The sequence below is a fragment of the Sesamum indicum genome, linkage group LG3 (assembly GCF_026168435.1).
Source record: "Sesamum indicum cultivar Baizhima isolate 11 linkage group LG3, ASM2616843v1, whole genome shotgun sequence".
Classification (NCBI taxonomy): Eukaryota; Viridiplantae; Streptophyta; class Magnoliopsida; order Lamiales; family Pedaliaceae; genus Sesamum; species Sesamum indicum.
This window is the reverse complement of record NC_142659.1, coordinates 27985540-27998241: the sequence shown is the minus strand read 5'-3', so window position 1 is coordinate 27998241 and position 12702 is coordinate 27985540. Positions and strand designations below refer to the sequence as shown.

At 36.9% G+C, this 12702-nt stretch overlaps 2 protein-coding genes across 3 annotated transcripts; both read right to left on the bottom strand.

The window, feature by feature from the left end:
* Nucleotides 1-804: 804 nt before the first annotated feature.
* On the bottom strand, nt 805-1729 carry LOC105159041 (uncharacterized). The gene has a single exon (XM_011075974.3). The coding sequence runs from the start codon at nt 1573-1575 to the stop codon at nt 943-945; it is 633 nt and encodes a 210-aa protein (XP_011074276.2). The 5' UTR covers nt 1576-1729; the 3' UTR covers nt 805-942.
* Nucleotides 1730-2916: 1187 nt separating this feature from the next.
* LOC105159040 (Protein kinase superfamily protein) lies at nt 2917-10973 on the bottom strand. 2 transcript variants are annotated; one of them, XM_011075972.3, is made up of 15 exons: nt 9471-10970; nt 9079-9377; nt 8855-8999; nt 8024-8139; nt 7341-7543; nt 6516-6890; nt 6375-6415; nt 5641-5709; nt 4954-5054; nt 4769-4853; nt 4570-4668; nt 4423-4491; nt 3958-4089; nt 3754-3848; nt 2917-3367 (listed from the first exon to the last, which is right to left on the bottom strand). In XM_011075972.3, the coding sequence occupies exons 1-15, from the start codon at nt 10338-10340 to the stop codon at nt 3271-3273; spliced, it is 2796 nt and encodes a 931-aa protein (XP_011074274.2). In that variant the 5' UTR covers nt 10341-10970; the 3' UTR covers nt 2917-3270. The 2 variants fall into 2 exon arrangements, with proteins under 2 accessions (XP_011074274.2, XP_011074275.2); XM_011075973.3 differs by lacking the exons at nt 2917-3367; nt 3754-3848 and having other exon boundaries at nt 4008-4149; nt 9471-10973.
* Between the last annotated feature and the right edge of the window lie 1729 nt (nt 10974-12702).

Sequence of the window (12702 nt, the reverse complement as noted above, 5' to 3'; positions counted from 1 at the left end):
GTAATAGAACGCATACACTTGATATAAATACAAATCTATTTAAGTTTAATTTCAAGACGTGTCGTAAAATAATTTGAGCCCAAACCACAGGGTCCGAAGGATAATTACAATTTTAATGCAAATTACAATTATAATTACATCATCTTTTCCTAAAGTTTGACAAAATTATATATAACTCCATGTGACTTAAGAAAATTATATATAAATTTCTTAATTAATTCAAATTCATCGAATTTATTGATATTAGCAAAAAAAAATAATGAAAGTCCATGTTTATCTGCTTTATTTCTAATCAAACTACTATTATACACTTTCACATGCAGTAACGCATGTGCTAAGGATTGTTTGATCAGAGAAGTTTGTTTAGCCTGTAATAAGTCCATCGAAAATAAATATGAATTTTTCTTCAATTTTTTTTGCTAGTAGAAGCAAATGCTGTTATTGGATGAAAATAAACATTAGGGCATAAAATATATAACAAAAAAATTATATGTAATTACACCAAATTTTAATAAATGAGGATCTAATTATTCCTTTATAAAATATAGGTTGATAGTTGATCTGGTGGAATTGAAGGGTCATGGTCCATGGATCTCGTCTAGAGGTGCTATACCCAACCTTGCGTACTACTCATTTCCTTCTGTGATCAAAACTGCATCTCCAGCGATTTACCTTAAGAATGCATTGCTTTTAAAATTTAAATTATAGTGTTTATATTTATTTAATCAATTATAAAAGTTGTGAATCCTAACTTTTGTTTGGGCCATAACATTAACATGTTATCAATCAATTGGACCAAATACATATTGTTAAACATCGTATCCAATCACTTTAACCAAACCAGAATAGTCTATCGTGAGATTACAAATCATACGACGTCGAATTCCTCAACAATTATGTCCTCCACAATTCCGTCAATCAAACCAAACGAGGCCCAATGGGTTAGGGGGCCACGAGACGGGCCAATGCATCTCGGGCCGAATCGTATTCGGGTTGGACTCGGAGAGCATCCCCATACGCTTTTCGGGCCTCCTCTTTCAACCCTTTCTTCTCATAACACTCCCCCAACAACCCATACGCCCTCGCATTATCCCCTTTCAGCTTCACCGACTCCACCAGGTCCTCCACCGCTCCACCGCCGTCGATCACCGCCACACGCAGCTCCGCCCGCTTGAACAACGCTTCCGCTCTCTCACCGTCGCTCAGAGATTTCGCGGCCAGCGGCGACAGCGCGATGTCCAGCGAATCGAGAGCCGAGGTCTTGAACCCCTGCAGCTCGAGAGCGAGCGCCTTGAGTATGTGATACGCTGCGTCCTTGGGGTCGATAGAGATGGCTCTATCGGCCTCTGCTTCAGCTCGGTGCGCGAGGGAGCGATCGGAGGAGGATCTGGCCTGGGAGAGGAGCTGGGCGCCAAGAACGAAATGGCGCTTGGCTTCGAAATTGGATCGGCGGGAGAGGAGGCGGAGCTTGGAGAAGAGCTTTTGGGGGATGCTGTGGATGAAGAGGAACATGAACACGGCGATCAGAATGATGGCTGCCTGCAACAGTAGATCGCTCCACATCTGGTCCTCCATGTTGTTTCTTTTGGGGTGCGAAATTATGAGAAATTGGGCGGAGAGATTATATCAGAAAAGAAGAAGCGCGACGGCTACGCGTGTTCTTGGCTTGACTGTTGACTTGGGTCGTATATGTTGCACAGAAAATGTTCAATCCCATATGCTTTATAAACTTACACATTTCTATTATAGAATGTAGGGGTGTTCACGCTCCGGCCCCAATCAATTTGCGCAATCCAAACCACACTGTAATTAGTGTATTAAGGATAAGTTGGGTTGATTTTGGACTAGTAAAACGAAGATCGTATTTTAATAATTGAATTTGATTTAATATTTACATAAATCGTGTTCGATCATAATAATAAAAATAATAAATGTATTTTTACATTGTGAAGTATATGATACACATACTTTTAAATTTTCGTATGCATTACTTCTCCATATATATATATATATATAAATGTAAATCAATCACTATATATATATATATATATATTGTGTGTGTGTGTGTGTTTTTATGTTTTTGTTGTGTACGTATATATTATCTTGACCCAAATTTACTTAAATAGTGTAGAACATGTGCTATGCACGGTTATATCTATATTTATATTTTTTTAGTAATATATTGCACTATAAAAAAATCTTTTACATAAAATAAAATTTTAATTTTTTATTGCAACATATAGTAGTTTTGAATTTTTATTAAAATTGATATTTTTCAGCACATACAACATATTTCTACTTATCAAAATTTGTATTTGTATGATGATTATTTTTAAATAACTATGACATTCTATTAAAAATATAAAATCACGTTTTACATATATCCAATATTGTATCAAAATATTAAAAAATAAACAATTACTTAAATGTCTTGTTTGTATTATATAACTTACATTCCATAGTAAACTATCAAAGTACATAAATCTGAAGTAATCTTACTTATTAAGAAAAATAAAATATAAAGCAAGAACGAAAACTTACTTTTAATGCGTTAATAGGAATTGTTGATTAGAGTAAGTCATAATAGAAGTTATGAAATATTATGTTATTTCCTAACAATAGACGTATATGTATACACATATTATTAAATGAAATTATTTGTTTATAATGTCATTTTAATTATAAAAATAAATAAATCGAAGATACAAAAGAAAATATTATACATCTTTTAGGCTTTAAGATAAAATCATAAAATAAAAATTTAATGGATGAATTTATAATATAGAAAAAAACTTGGTGATTAAAAGATACAAAAGGGTTAAATGTGAAACGAAATATATACCTATCAACACTGACTAAATATATTCCTTCACCAAAACCAAAACAAAAGCAAAAATAAAAATAAAGACAATAATATATAGAAAACTATGATGTATAAAAAAGCATTGCAAGAAAGGCAACAGGTAATGAAGGTAGTGTAGTGGTGTTGTAGACAACAAGTGTTGTGTAGTGAGTAGTAACCTGTCCCTTTTATTACACAGCACACCACACCAGTGGTCCATATGCTCCACACAACATTACCATACAGTTAGTTTCATTTCATGCCTGAATTCAAACAACAGAAATTATTGGTATCTACTATCTGTATGGCTCCAACCCCATCCCCATCTCTATTCCTATCCCGCTAGGTGATGCAGCAACTTCAGTAAAAACACTTGCTACTACCATCCTCTTCTCTCGCCCAAAACCAAAAACAAACGAAGATATGCCTCACGGACTGCCCATTTGTATCATTTGCAACGGTGATTTCAACAACTTCTTCAATGTATCCACTATGTTACTGAACGATGGGCGCTGTGCAGGGTCACTGCAAATGACACACATTATTTGTCACACAAATGATGAGGAAAAAATTCAAGGATTTCAACTTGCTTGCAATGCCCAGAATTAGACTTGCAGCACTTGCAATCGTGATTTATATGATAAGGGGCTGTTTCCAATAACTTCTGCTTTGGATAAGTTGTAAGAAACAGTTATAAACTAAGAATAAGAAACGTTGAGGTTAGCATGTTCGAAAAACAACTTCAACTTTACAATTCTTGGCAGGAGGTGCAGCATAATTTCTTAAAACTCCTTCCTTCATCTACTCTTTTTTTTGGGGGGGGGGGGGGGGTGAGGGGGTGGGGGGAGGTGATTAAGATAGTTTGGTGTCGGTGTAGTTATTCACAAAGAAAATGGTAACAAAGCCCTTACTCAGCCCAGCAAGACTCCATTAGAGATGCCAATACCGGGGACGTGTTTGGTGGGATCGCAGGTCTCCTATTCTGGAAAGCAACGGCTCCGACCACCTAAGAATTTGCCAGAACCAGGACCTCATTAGTTCCAATCCTTTTCAAATGAAAACAAAGTCCACGACATTAACTAGTACTCCGTAAATGCTAGTTAAAGCTTAACTACCTGGGCAGGACTGAGACCGCTCCAAGGCTGTTGCATAGTGACAAGCTCCCACAAAATCACTCCAAAACTGTAGACATCAGATTTCTCATTGGAGGGCTCTCCACGAAGAAATTCGGGGGCCATCCACTCAGGCTGAAATTAAAAGGAAGAGCATTACATGCTGATCGATGCACTGTCAAGAAAATGTTCAACCTGCAAGGATATTTGATCACGATAGCTGATTTTCCGTAGGCATGCATCAGAGTTTATTTTCTGCAATCATATGTACTCACAAAAATTTCCCATAAGAGTTTTTTCCCATCATGTTTGTACTAATTATACCTATATTTGCAATTGTAGAAGTATTCCTCTATGTGCAGGTAAATGTTTATCTATTTGTGTCGGAAATTGGTAGAGATACATCACACATCTATATATATATATATATATATATATATGAGGGGAAAGAGAAAGAGAGAGACTTACTGTTCCAGCAACAGACTTCGACGATATGAATGTGTTTGCTTTGAAACGTGACAAACCAAAATCGCATACCTAATGCATGTTGTAAAAAAAATTCAGATACAGACTTGAGCAGGTAACCTTCAAGAGTAGCAGAAGAGAATTAATTACCTTCACATTCCAATTTTTATCAACCAACAGATTCGGCGATTTTAGGTCCCAGTGGACAATAGGCGGAGTAAGCCGATGAAGGTAATTGACACCTTTTGCCTATATACGACATGCATACCAAAAAATTAGCTGACCTGAAAAAGAAGAAGGGGGGTGGGGGGATGGCGGGATGAAAATATATGAAAATCAAAAAACGAACCACATCGAGAGCCATGCGTAGTCGTCGCCTCTGGTCTAAAATTTCTCCAGCAGCTGGCCTGTGTATCAGTCGGAACAGGCTACCTCTGCTCCACAGAATTCCAAAAGTACATATTAGTACACATGTATTCTCACTCCATATCAATTATTCAGTTTGAGGATGTAGGGAACAAGACCACCATTTACCTTGGCAAATACTCGGTTACTATAGATAGATGCGGACGTTTTGTAACAGCGCCCATGAACAGAACCACATTTGGATGACGGATTCGTTTCATTATAGCAACCTTCAGAAAGATATAAATTAGAAAATTATAGGTCAACTATACAGCACAACCAACAAAAAATTGGATTAACAGATTTCACAACTAAGCAGCAGATATGTGAGTAGAAATCATATCCATGTGTACTCAGATAATGTAGCCTTGAGAAAGTTGCTAAATAATATTGTAATATGTAAGGAGGTAAACAAAGTGAATGTCAATATGACTAGCAACAACATACATGAATGTCAAACACATAAAATGATCGTGTAAACTCATTATAGCATTTTCAGATTTCTTCGCTTGTACCCCTTCAATTATATGTTAAACCTATTTATACAAAGAGTTAATAATGTTATTTCTATTTCAAGAAAGAATATTTGAAAGTAATATGACTGCTGAGATAAAGCTGTCCGATGGGCCAAGTGTTGAACAGATTTACAATAAGCTTCAAGATAACTAGGGTAATTAATAAACAATGTCACAATGTTCTCAGCGACAAAGACGACCTCTGTTGCATCACTTATCATACAACCAAGGATATAACTCTAAACAATCAACTTGGGAAATGCCTCCTGCGATTAGAATCATTCAAGCATGCTATCCATACCTCCCTTAGAAACTCCTTCAATTGATCATCATGAAAATCCTGGACGGTTAAAACCTTAACTGCTACATCCTGCAGTAGTAGAAGTATTTCAGTTGAATTATGTTCTAACCACAAAACAAAGAAGCAGAGCAAAGTCCCAAGAAATTATATAGAAATTGGGAAGAAAGTGAGTTATATTCTATTTCGCTTTTATACTATTCCTTTTTCACACTCACCTATTCCTTGCACAAAGTAACTTCCAATGTCCATAGCTAGTTAGAAGAAGACTTAAATAGAATGAAAGAGGTGATGCAAAATTCCAATGTTCAAAGCTAATTAGAAGAAGACTTAATAGAATGAAATAGGTGATGCAAAATTCCAATGTTCAAAGCTAGTTAGAAGAAGACTTAAATAGAATGAAATAGGTGATGCAAAATGACTGAAGTACATTTGGACAATAAAGCAGAAAACATAGTCAGGCAAAATCTATTGCATGTCAACCTAATAGACATAGATGTAATTTGCACCTTAAAACAAGAGATCCTACACATGCCATGCATACATTCTTTCCTTATTCTTGAATCTACTTATGTATTTATCTAGTTGTGTCGGTGTTTGTTGAAAACCAGAACCATTAATCAGATCATGCACTTAGTTAGAAGCATCATAATTTCATCTCAGTAGAATCAAACATCCTAAATAAATATTAACGGAATCAGCCCTTGTCAGTAAATCCAGAGCCTTATAATACTAACCGATCCATGCCATTCAGCTCGATGCACAGTGCCAAAAGATCCTATCAGGAAAAGGACAAACAAGCGTATCATAAACATAGATCAAGAAGGCAGCCTCATCCAATAAAAGAAATTACAACTAAACAGAATTAGACAAATTACCAGCACCAACACGTTCCTTAATGTGTAACTCATCCCATGAGATCTCCAGCCAATCCATTGCGAGAGATGGCTCTAGATTCAGATATCTAGGAATGACTGAAGAATGTTGTTGCCCGTGATCGTGAAACTTATTCTTAGTCTCCAAATCTTTGGAGAAGGTTACTTTAGGTTGTCTATTGGCTTGAGATTGAACCATATTTCCAGCTACAACGATCTCCTTTTTGTAAGTCTGTTTTATAATAATTTTATCACCTCCTGATTGGGAATAGTCATCCTTAGATTTTGCAGCACCAGTAACATAAAAAAACTCTGGCCAGCGGCCATCATCTTTTGCATTTTCCGCCAAAATAATATCCTTCTTTTCATCCCCAGTTGCTGCAAATGAATCCTTCAAGTTAGTTCATTACTTGAAGAGACGTGCATGAAATTAACTCCTTGATGGAGTCAAAGACTCTTCTTGTTGATTCATCTTTTATAAACAAGGACTCACAAAGTTTACCAACAATAACCACTGAACAGGAAAAAAAACAACGCAACATCATTGCAAGTGATAATTAAACTCATCATATGCTGCAGTTACTGATCAAAAGGAGATTTCCGTTAGTGCATTCTCCCAGATAAAAGAAGAGATGACAGGGTCAGTCAAGTGTGCCAACTTTAGTTGATCAGCGACACAAGCATCCCATACTTAGTACCACTCTCCCACAGAATTTTCTATATGCTATTCAAAGCCCATCTCTAATCACTTCCATCATTGTCTGCTGCTAATAGCTAATCACATGGAACTTGAATGAAAGACTGCGGAGGATAAAAAGTATAACATACCTGAACATATAGGAATGTTATTGCCACATGCATATTTTGAGTTCAGAGATTGATTTGCAATCTCATTCTTCACATCTTGCTGAAATTCTTTTAGATGTGATACTTGAAATGGTGATGGGACAGAGGAAAGTGAACTTGCATTGATTGATGAATCTGGGCCGTGGACATTTCCTGGTTGCCCAACTAGATCAACAACAAATTCCCTGCAGAAAAAGGTAGGATTAACCACTGCAAAATGAATATTACGTGTATAACTTAGCTGCTCATCCAACTTTATGTTTCAATGCTAAATCTTGGTGTTCAAATGAATTAGGGCGTGTCTAAACCTTGCTTTGAATTTCTTACCAAACTTAAACTTATGGTTGCGCTTGATTTGATTACTGAATTAACCAAGGTCAAACTAGCTCTAACTGAGCCAAATAAGAGCGGAGCCCGAGTAATTTGATACTTTACCACATTTGTTACTCTCATTTTTTCGCTTATCTAGTTAAAGCTTCAACACTTGTACAATTACTAAGAAGAATAAGAGCTTGTGAAAATGGGAAGAGGGAACCAATAATGGCCTAGCTTTCTGATTCACACAATCAAAGCAATCCCGTCAAACAATAGTCAAGAAACATTTTTTTTTAATTTATAGGGGGCAGCACACTACAATGATAACACAGATTAAAAGAGCATCTTACCTGGAAAGCTTCATTTCATCCTCAATTTTGACAAGGCATGAAGACCGATGGTCAGAAACACAATACTTGCAACCTCGAGCAATCCGACAAGGCAAACCAACGTAGTCTGCTAATTTCTGGGGGCCAGAGAAAAAGAACACAGAAGTCAGCCTTATCTAAAAGTATTAAAGACATGAGGCTTATTAGTATCTCATTCAAAAATGTGCACAAATAAAAATAATGTTGAACTATGCATATGGGATCTGCTAGCATTCGTTCCAAGAAAAATACACCCCTCTCTTCTCCTGCCCCATAGACATGGAAACAAAGAAAGAAAAGGTGATTTGGCTGACATTTGTCACGAAAAAGAAAAAGGAAAAAGGGTCACTATGTCGCAAATGCAACAGTAAAGCAAGAACCAAATAAGCTCCGTACGGAAGATTAGATGATGTAAAAAATTGTTAATCTTAGCTTAGATTCAAATTTTCTCCAAGTTTGCTGTGGGAGAGAGCCAATCTAAAGCAAATTACGGTTGAGAACATGTTCAATTTCATGTTGGCTCTTTTGCTTAATATATATTATATAATTTCAACTGCAAGAACCGGCTGCTACCTGCGTGCTAAGACTTTGAAGAGCAAGGATCAACTAACCTTGAACAAATTAAACCAATCTACATTACTAAGAGCTAACTTGGTCTTTGACGATATAAACAAATTGAAGTTCCATCACTGAAAATGCCGCATAATCCATAAAACCCTATACATATTTTACCACTTCCATATAGATCTAGAGCATCCCCATGGAAGTACGTCCTGAATCAGACAAGAAGTAGTGAAGAGGATATGTATTCACCTTGAAAAGTATAGCCCGGTGCCTGCAAAGTCCCACAGACAGGCTACCTATTGGGATCACGATGCACTTGTGGAAATCCTTTAATCTCTGGTTGACCAATTTCCAGCCAAGATTAAGGTCACCTTGCTCCACAGAAAAAGATCCCCTTAAATTTGACAAACTTAACAATATTAGGAAGAAAAATACGACATTAGAAACAGCAAACAACTATGTTCAACATCTACCCCATATAGACAGCAACGAGTTGGCCAAGTCTCTCGGCCAGAACGAGAGTACTCTCCGCTGAGAAATATATCTCTTGAGCTTTATCTTCAAGCTCCCTCAGCTGCGAGTCTCCACGTCGATCCACCAATATCACCTCAAGCGATGTATCGTCCGGTTCGACTGTCTTAAGCGCCATTAATGAAGGCATCTTTCTACCTTCCTCCATGTCATTGCACATCAGCCAGACATATGGATTCATTCCCAAAATGTTATAGAACCCATCTGAGATTTTGTCAGTGTAAGACAAGCAACCACTGACCTGAAACGACAATGGAGGTCACACCATTTAAACTTGCACATTATTAAGGTTAGTTTGAGATCAGAACCTCAAAACTAGACATAAATATCGTACCCAAAGACGATAGGAGACGGTTTCAGCATCGGAAGAACCACCAAGAATTCTACGTTCTTGCAGAAGAAGAGGCTCAGTGGCTAGTGTTGCCTGTTCGGTAAGCCTTTTGGCAAGCATTAACTGCAAATAGTAGCTCTCTTTATACCTCCGATTAACGTCAGGATCTTCCCTGGGCCCAAGGCCCTCCTCGGCCGCCGCCTCCTCCTCCTCCTCCTTTACTACGCCGGAGTCCTTGAGCATCCCGATAGTCGTTGACGTCCAGTTCCCATCCAAAGTAGTCCCCGAGATTAAGCTCCCCGCATAGCTCGTGCTCCCCCCGCTTGATAATCTCTGCAACGAAGTTTGCCTCTCGAACGCCCTTTCCTTCCCTTGCACGTGATCCGCACTGTTACTATAATTGCTCCCATTACTCGGCAGCCGCCGCAGCGAATCTTGCCGCCGGTCAGCGTCCGCTGGCGGCGGAGGCGGCGGCAAAAGTCGCTGTGTGACTTCATCTTCCTCTTCAATAATATCATCGTTCTCGTACAATCTGATCTTCACGGGATCGACAACATGGCCCTGTTGTTTTTCTTTCTTTTTCTTGTCGGAAAGCCACTTTACAAAGGCGGACAACTGCTTCCCGTGAATCTTGTCCCCCGTGACTCCATGAGAGAGACCACCATAACTGTAACTATCATCAGCTTTACACACACAAATGTTGTCATCTTTATGAGTTTCTGCTTTGAGTGTGACCTCTTCGCGCTGACGGCCCTCCAACTTCCCATCATCTGTAACAAATTTCTTTTCGTGATCTACGACCAACTTTGACGACGCATTGAAATTGCGGTCCGGAAATTGCCTCGGAAAAAAGTAAGTAGTTCTATGCGGCATCTTTCTTTCTTATCACGTGATTTGACTATCCACACAATCTTCACACAAACACACGCTTTCTTCAATCTGCTTCTCTTCTCTCTCTACACATCCCCGTCAAAATTCAACAACTTGCAGCTCCCCTGAACACAGCAACACGATAACAGATTCCCGCCGGCGACCAAGAAACCAAAACACATTTTCGCTTTCCAGTAATAGCAGACTGTTAGGCCAACTATTATCAATTCAACAAAGAACCGAGAAAAGATCGCTCGCCGCCCACAAACAAACACTTCAAAACATACACACTCAGAGGATGATTACAAGATGAAATATGAAACTTACACGGATATGGGCCAAAACTTTATAGGCAAAGCAGGATAAGGGTTGTCTCTTTTTCCCAACAGAAGAAGGAAACACCAGACAAATACTCGTTCAGACAGAGCAAAAATACTTTTATATACGCCAACAAAAATGAGTAGAAAGATAACGTTTGTATGAATACATAAATCCGTATAAAAGAATTGTTTAATCCGTGTCTGGTGTACAGAGAAATGCAAGCGGGGAGCAGAGTATAATTTGTATTGGTGGAAGCGAAGACCAAGAAAACAGACTGATGGGCTTTAGGTGACTATTTTATAAGCGCCCACTGGCAGAAGCAAAACAAGGATCGGTGCGGAACAAGGTTTTCTATATATGCGACATGGGATTGGGACAAGCTAATGTGCGCTTGGAGTCCGCATGCGCACCCTTCGCTTCTGTTTCCCACGTCAACTTTAACGGAGCTGTCAGCGAGACACGTAACTGAGTGCTTAAGGCTACACCCACCTTGCCAAGCGTATGTTAGCTGAGCCCCGTGGGTTGCAACTTGTAAGCGCTTCACTGTTAAGAAAGTGATGAAAAGTGCAATTATGTGGGCCGGTGCTCTATCCGAATTGGGAAAGCGCGACTTTCTAAACTAACGAGTGAATCCAAATATATTTTAACGTGAATACCGCCAGTTAAGGTAAGACGCGACTCATATGTACAACACGTTTTTAATTCTATTGGTCTCTACTTTCTTATTGAACTGTGTGTCGATACAGAGATCCAGAACTCTACAATTAAAAATATTATTATTATTTTAAGTTTGTCATTTTTGCAGATATTTATTTATTTTATGAAAAATATTATTAATCATTTTCTGAGAAAAAAAATATAAGGGATATTTACTAGTTTAATTATTACATAAATAATATATATTTCAAACTAATACGCCCAAATTCCTTTTCTTTTATAAAATATAATTATACAAGTTCATCAAAATATTAATATCCGTCCATAAATAATCACATTGTATATATATTAGCAAAATAATAAATTTTTAAAACCCACAAACACCAGACAAATACCTGTAGTTTACATATAGACCTCTCAATGGGCGGGTATTGTCCTATTCGGACCCGGACCTAACAGATACCCATAATATTTTTTTCATACCCTACTCATACCTTATCCTGTAAGGGTCTTACCCAAATCATATCCGAAGAATTGGTAGAGTTTGAGTCTTATCCATTTGACACCCACCTAATTTTATCTCTTTTACAATATATTTAAATTGGAAAAAATGCAAGCAACCCCCCTTGTGATATTGTAAATGAGCAAATTACCCACTTATGAAAAAATAAATAGCGATTTACCTCCCTATATTTTTTAAAATACAATAATTTACCACTCTATGATTTTTAAAATGAAGCAATTTACCTCCCTATATAAGGAGGTAAATTACTTCATTTTAAAAAGTATAGGTGGTAAATTGTTATATTTTTTTTTTAGGGAGGTAATATGCTCATTTTCAATATCACAGAGGGATAAAATTGTTATTCACCCTATTTAAATTTACATCCAAGCCAAATAATTATTCCTAAATTAACTTATTAATGAATTTTCATGACCCGTCGGTCGATAAAATAAAATTAATTAATTAAATTTCAATATGTGCAAATTGATCATTGTTGAAATTTAAATAATGAACTTGATTTTGCCCAAGTGATAGCCCAATATTTTTTAAATAATATTCTTAAACTTGTTCAAATAATGCATCGGTAATATTAATTGATTATGAAATCGAGACAAATTCAAAATAAGAATGAAGATGTAAGAGTTGGTAAAAATAAATGAAATTAAGTATAATATATCTAACTTTCATTTAAATCTCTCAAGTATCATTTGAATTTGCATTTGCATTCAACTTTAATTTGATGAATTTTTAATAATTTGACTTAAATAAATTTGATTTATTCAGTATATTACTCAATTTTAACTAAATTACATTTCGTCCATATTTTTTTTATTTATTACATGAAAAGTTAAATTTTGCTTAATTTGATCATAAAACTAATTT